The 6,555-nt window shown below is 34.2% G+C and overlaps 1 protein-coding gene across 1 annotated transcript; it reads right to left on the bottom strand.

Annotated features, from left to right (window-relative positions):
- Positions 1–1,644: 1,644 nt before the first annotated feature.
- LOC107057951 (uncharacterized) lies at positions 1,645–2,433 on the bottom strand. The gene is made up of 2 exons (XM_015303122.1): positions 2,217–2,433; positions 1,645–2,092 (listed from the first exon to the last, which is right to left on the bottom strand). Exons 1-2 carry the CDS (start codon positions 2,349–2,351, stop codon positions 1,781–1,783), a joined length of 447 nt encoding a protein of 148 aa, XP_015158608.1. The 5' UTR covers positions 2,352–2,433; the 3' UTR covers positions 1,645–1,780.
- Positions 2,434–6,555: the final 4,122 nt, after the last annotated feature.

The following is a 6,555-nucleotide window of genomic DNA, read 5'->3' as shown; positions in this document are numbered from 1 at the left end:
AACAATGAATGCTTATGTTTATTTTGGGTTGAAGTTGATAGATGCAAACCAATTAATGCTTATGTTTATTTTGGGTTGAATTTGGTAGATACAAAACAATGAATGCATTTCTTATTATTTTGGGTTGAGTTTGGTGAAGAATATTCTTACTGCTTACTGTCCAAATTTTGGTAAGGACTGTAAGGTTCTTTACTTAGTTGATGTCCAGCTTTTGTGTGAAGTTTATTTCCAGTTTTAGTTAATGTTGGTAATGCATTATGGTTTCAGTGACTGCTCCCCTGTTCAGTAGTTTTAGTTTTAGTTAATGTTGGTAATGCATTATGGTTTCAGTGACTGCTCCCCTGTTCAGTAGTTTTAGTTTTAGTTAATGTTGGTAATGCATTATGGTTTCAGTGACTGCTCCCCTGTTCAGTAGTTTTAGTTTTAGTTAATGTTGGTAATGCATTATGGTTTCAGTGACTGCTAGCTGAAGTTAGCTTAGGTAATCTTCTCAGGGATACTCTTGAATTGAGTGGTGTCCTGGAAAATCTCTTGGCTTTGTCTTAATAGTTGGTGAATTTGTACCTGGAGTAGATTCTGCAGGGTCCAAGTACATTGACTGCCCTTTATACTTGACACTATTTTTCATTTAGACACATGAACTCTAGCTGAGACCTATTGAACACCTGAAGTTGCCAAATATTGTGTACAAAACCATTAATGCTCAGATGGCACATGGTGTTCCCATGTGAAATTGAGTGCGTGCAGAAACGGCTTTGGCCGGAAAATATAGATTTCTGCCAGTAAAATGATTCTCCGTTCACTGTCTTCCTAATTTTTTTTTCTATAGCCATGATTTTCCAGTCATTCTCTTCTTTTTCCTATTTAAATCTCTCTAAAAAAATCTTGCCTTATACCACTATGAGAACCCTGCTCCTGAGGAGCTGTTGACTTATATTTCTTCAGAAAGAGATAGACGCTAGACAGTTCCCCTTTCTTGCAGACCCCATCACTCTTGCCCTGTCTATCTCTTTCAGAGTAAATATAAGTCCACATACCTGCACCACTGAGCACGCAAGATCACAAGAATGTGCTATTTTTTGCTGATGCTCCAAACTCGTAAGCTGGGTAGATAAGAAAAGTACACCAGCTATGGGCATACATTATCAGGCTCCTTCCATGTTTCCTTCTAATTCTTTTGAGCATATGCAGTTAATAAATACACTTATACTAATCAAGAAAAAAGTTAATAACGACACTTTTTTTACTTTAGTTTGAGAAACATAAAGTTGTTAATCTTTCTGTTAATCTTTTAGATGTTGCAGTAAAGCTTAGAGAAGTTATAAGCAAGGCTGCTGCCACAGCCAAAGAAGCCAATTCAGTTTTTTTTTTTTATCTTAACCCTTCAATTAGATATTATAACAACTTGCTTGCACATTAGTCTCACCAGCAAGCCCAAAGAGTTTGGCCAAACCTTCCTGAAAACACGTATCCACAGGTACATACTTCAACTTTTCCACTTCATTCATATAAGATACAATAACAGTAAAATCCATATCCATATTGACAAAAGCAACATGACCAGTAACGCAAGATGACAAGCTGGTGAACATATATATTTTTTCCCTGTACAACTACTCTCCATAATGCATAATACATAATCAATCCATAAGTACTACAACTTCATTACAAAATGCAAATTCAATAATACATAAACTTGTAATTCAAACTCCTTAAGTACTAAAACAACAAATATTCAATTCATACATTGAGTTTTAAAGTGTTTGATCCTTACATACATTCACTTCATGATCCTTACAACAAACACAACGAACAAAGCACATGAAATGAAAATGATAGTTTTCAATTTTTTGATTTTCTTCTCCAAAAGCATAACTTTTCCAGCTTCTTGGGCTGAAATAAATTTCATTTCTTCAAACAAAATTTCCAGATTGTCCCTTTCAGCTTTTTCCATTCCATCGACAATCCGTTTCAATTTGTTTCTTTCAACCTTCATAACATCCAATTTACCCTTTAAGTCCATTATAACAGTTACTGCTCTTGGTGGGAGTTGTTGTTTGTCTTGCCATTCCCAATATCCACATGAAGTGACCTACATATAGTGTACAAATTCAACCATCAAGTTTACATAATAATTTAGAGAAATACTTAATGTTAATTTAACAAATAAGAGTTTGTATATAAACATACAAACATCAAACTAATTTACAACTTACTTTGGGTCTAGGACATTTGTAGAACCTTCTCCCTGCATTCAAATCAGTCCAAGCCGTCAAATTTAAAGCATTGAGACCACAATGACATCTTCTTGCATACAATTTTTCAAGTGAATCGATAGAGGATTCAGACATTGTTTTGAAATTTTTGTCTACTTCGAAACCCTAGCAATGAAATGAAGAAAGGAGTGAAATAGTTTCTTAAATGAAGAAAGGGGTGAAATTTTCCCCTAAATCTAACATACCCAAATATTATAAACAAAGTTGCAACCCTAACCAAAAAAATATCTTTGGAATCGCAAAACTAGAACCATCGCGAAATAAGAACAACGACTTTACTAACCTCATTTGAGCCAAAATATAGTTCAAGGGTATATGTGAGCTATTTCCAATAGTTCAGGGGTATTTTTGAGCCTTTTCCGTAAAAATAATAACCATCACATACTTCTTTAAAATAAGTGGTTTGATTACAAAAATACCTTCTTATTTAGTTTTTTGTATATATATTTCTTAAAGAGTTTTAGTTATTCATTCTTAAAAATAAATCTCCACCTTAATTAGCTTAATTATTTTTATGTATGAATTTTCTTTGTGTTCAATTATGTGCCAATTTTGGAGGCGTCAATACTCCACGCTAAAGGAAACATATTGAAACAAACTTGATTCCCAACACAAACACTGATATATAATATTTACTGGATACACATTACAACGTTTAATACACACAACAAAGTAATAACATATTAATTACAGATAGATCAACATAGAAGAAGGTAGCTAGAAGGGGATGAGATACTAGAACAGAGAAAGGGGATGAGAGATAACTGAAAGCCAAAGCTTCGACATAATTTACATAACCGTTCTTTCTAATCCCTAGACCTTTTTAACAATAGCTAATTGGGCCTGAATCCCATATAAAACTCTCCAACATATTACTCGGCCCAATAATTCCATATAAATCAGTCTCATTCAAATTACCTAACACGTAGGACCGTACAAAGTCAACTTGATTCACAACAATACTCCCATCCTCAATAAGAACCTTGTCCTCAAGGTTCGGGTAGAACAATATTGATATTATTACGGCAAACTTGTTAAGACCTGGATATGTGTTAAAAGTTAGCTTTAACAAGTATTGTATCTTCTTTATCTTCCTGATCAATCCTTTGGAGGAAATATATCAATAGCCACTTGACTAAGGCAATATCAAATATGACATTCTCATCAACATTTGCATATGCTGTAATTGGAAATACATCAATACAGACTGACAGGAATTTCAATGACAATGTTGCTTTCATTTCGTTTTTAGTCAATACATTGATGTACTGGTTAATGTGGTTCATCATTGTATCCACATTATGATAAGCAACTTCAAGCTGAGACCATACAAATGTAACATAGGTCCAGAGAAAGGCATTAGCACTTGCCATTAATATACCACAAGGGGTTGGATAAAAGCAATAACTTTTTTTAAATTCAAATTTTGCACATGCTAGATAGAACCATGAAGTAAGATTCTGAGCATTGCTCCATGGAATTCTTGATGGACAACTATACGACACATGTTGCATTTTATTTTATTATTACCATCCAAATCTTCAACCCATCTATATTTACCACATCGCTCTGTCGTCCACTTTGCAAGAACATGCTCATGTTCTTGTTCGAAGATTTTAAATAGTTGTTGGTGATCTACTTTTTGAGAATTCCAGCGACGCACCATCCACTTTTCAATTCCACCACCACCAAGGAAGGATTCTCGCTGATGCACAGTTAATACGCAAATAGGTCTCTTAAGTTGCTTTATATTCACAAGAACATCTTGAGTTTGGATGTGAAACAAAATGCCACTATCCAAATTGTTTAACTTCACAAACTGCCGATGTATTCCAGGATCCCATACATGTAAAAATATACCCTTTCCAACTAAATTACTTTAAGACCCCAAACATTTAAGATCATAACCCTCACATTCAACAAGTTCAGGATGCATGTCCAAGGATAAATTAATAGAGCAGCCAACATAGATCAAGTTCCGACCATCATTAGTAACTTTGCTCATAAGTTTGGCATAATTGAAAGTGTAAGAAATTGAAGGCATCTCCTCCCAACATTGAGCAAGCCCGACAGGGTAAGCAAACAATTGATTCCAACGATCATCTAAAGCTTTGCATATATCAAACATGGAAAGGTCACGTGTAGTAGATACTATAGAATTAATCTAGAATGAAGGCTTGTTTGCATTTGCAATCACAAATTCTATAAGTTTGTTTCTGATGGTTACAATTTCCTCTTCATCATTCTTGTCTTCATTTTCAACATCATCACCACAAATATTTTCAATTTTGGAAAGAGAACTTACCAGATCATTAGGGGTAATGAAAAATTCAATAGGCTTATTGGATGTATAGAGAGAATTTGCATCTTTATGCCTATCAGACGATTCATCGAACACCTTGTTGACACCCAATTTTGGACTTCCACAATATAAATTAATCATTTCGAGCTTCTTCAATCTCAAACGATTTAAAACAATTAGTTTTATAAAAATTCAAAAAAATCTCTTTGAGAAAGAGTATTAGTAACAACATTTAATTATGTCAAATATAACATATTCCAACAATTCACTTAATATGGAACATATAATATTTAACTCTTTATACCGGTGATCCAATAATATAAAAATCGTTTAAATTTGCTTAGTGTATAAATGTTAAATTCAAGAATCGTATCTTGTACTCCCTCTGTCCCAATTTATATGACTTACTTTCCTTTTTAGTCAGTCCCAAAAAGAATGACACATTTCTATTTTAAGTAACAATTTGCCTATAAAATGTCTTTTTTACCCTTAATGAAATGATTTACAACCACACAAATTTCTATCATTCATTTTGGACCACAAGTTTTAAAAGTCTTTCCATTTTTCTTAAAGTTTGTGCCAAATCAAAGTACATCATATAAAATGGGACGGAGGGAGTATATTTTATGAATATTTGAAAATCGTCTCAAAATATTTTAGTTTTACTTAAATAGTTGGTTAATTGGTTTAGTTAATTAATACTTATATTCTTGAGTTATTAGTTTATAGTTTAGTAAGTTATTTTATTTCGTTGAAATTAAGAAGCTCGTTAATTAATCAATATTAATTCATCCTAATTAAATTTTAGTCAAATTCCCTAAGTTAAACTCAATTTGGCTAACTTCTTAATTTTCATTGGCCATAATTGCAATTCATGTGGCCATTTCCTATTTTCAAATCCAACTATCTTTTTATCCCACTTCTTGGACCATTTTTCAGCCCATTCCCAATCCTTTTCAGCAACCTTCCAGCCGGCCCAAATCCCATTAGCAGCCCACCAATTCAATTCCAGCAAATACATACAGCATACCAAAACAACTCATGCTCCATACATAAATCCATTTCAATACCCACACCAACAATACAAACGGGTACCAAATACCAGACCCCTGTATGCATTTTTCTTCTTCTTCCGCGTCCACCGAAACCCAGAAATCCCACCAAAGCCGGCGAGAAATCAGCGTGAAATGCAGACTCGTCACATCAATCGCATCTCCAAGCAGCGCCAACAGTGCTCGCCCATACTCTTCGTCTTCCTTTTCTGCTTCAACAGTATGATTTGTTCAAAAAGCAGTGCCAGATGGAGTAATCTCGGCGCTTCACTCATCCTGGCATCAAGATCAATGGATACAATTCTCAATCCGTTGAGAATTGGTACTATTCTAGTTGTTTCCGTCTTCCAAGATTTCGAATTTCAAAATTTGAAATTTATCCAATCCACCGAGTTTCCCCACTAAATCGTCCATTTTCCCCCTATAAATAGTTCTATACCTTCAGTGATTAGAGGGACAGAGGTTAAGAAATTTGGATTTTGAAGTCATATACGAAAAATAGCTTACAAAAGAACGACTCTCGGATTTTTCTTAGCTCACCTTCGTATTCGAAGTTCGTGGTAAAGGAATCGTTGCTCTCAAACTTGTTGTCTTCCAGTCGCTGCTCCGAGAGAGGTAAAAACTCTTTCTAAATCTCATTTTGGATTCAATTAATGGTTACTTAATTAGAAAATTTAGACTTGTTACATCAGTATCTTTGTTGGTTACATTGCTGCGTATGTATGATTACAACTCATTAAATTTCAATAGGATTAATTGAATCTATTTGCTAAGTGTTGTTTGTTTACGCTCTGTCACACTTTCCCTGTTTATGTAGCGTATCATTATCTTCCGCCCTTCTCACTTTGCATTCTTACCTTGTTCATCAACATCATATCGATATTTGAGTATAATCGTAGCTTGAAGTGCTGTCCGTGATGTTATG

The sequence above is a fragment of the Solanum tuberosum genome, unplaced genomic scaffold, assembly GCF_000226075.1.
Source record: "Solanum tuberosum cultivar DM 1-3 516 R44 unplaced genomic scaffold, SolTub_3.0 scf00414, whole genome shotgun sequence".
NCBI lineage: Eukaryota > Viridiplantae > Streptophyta > Magnoliopsida > Solanales > Solanaceae > Solanum > Solanum tuberosum.
Note: the sequence above shows the minus strand (reverse complement) of the source record. Positions and strands in the feature narration are given on the sequence as shown.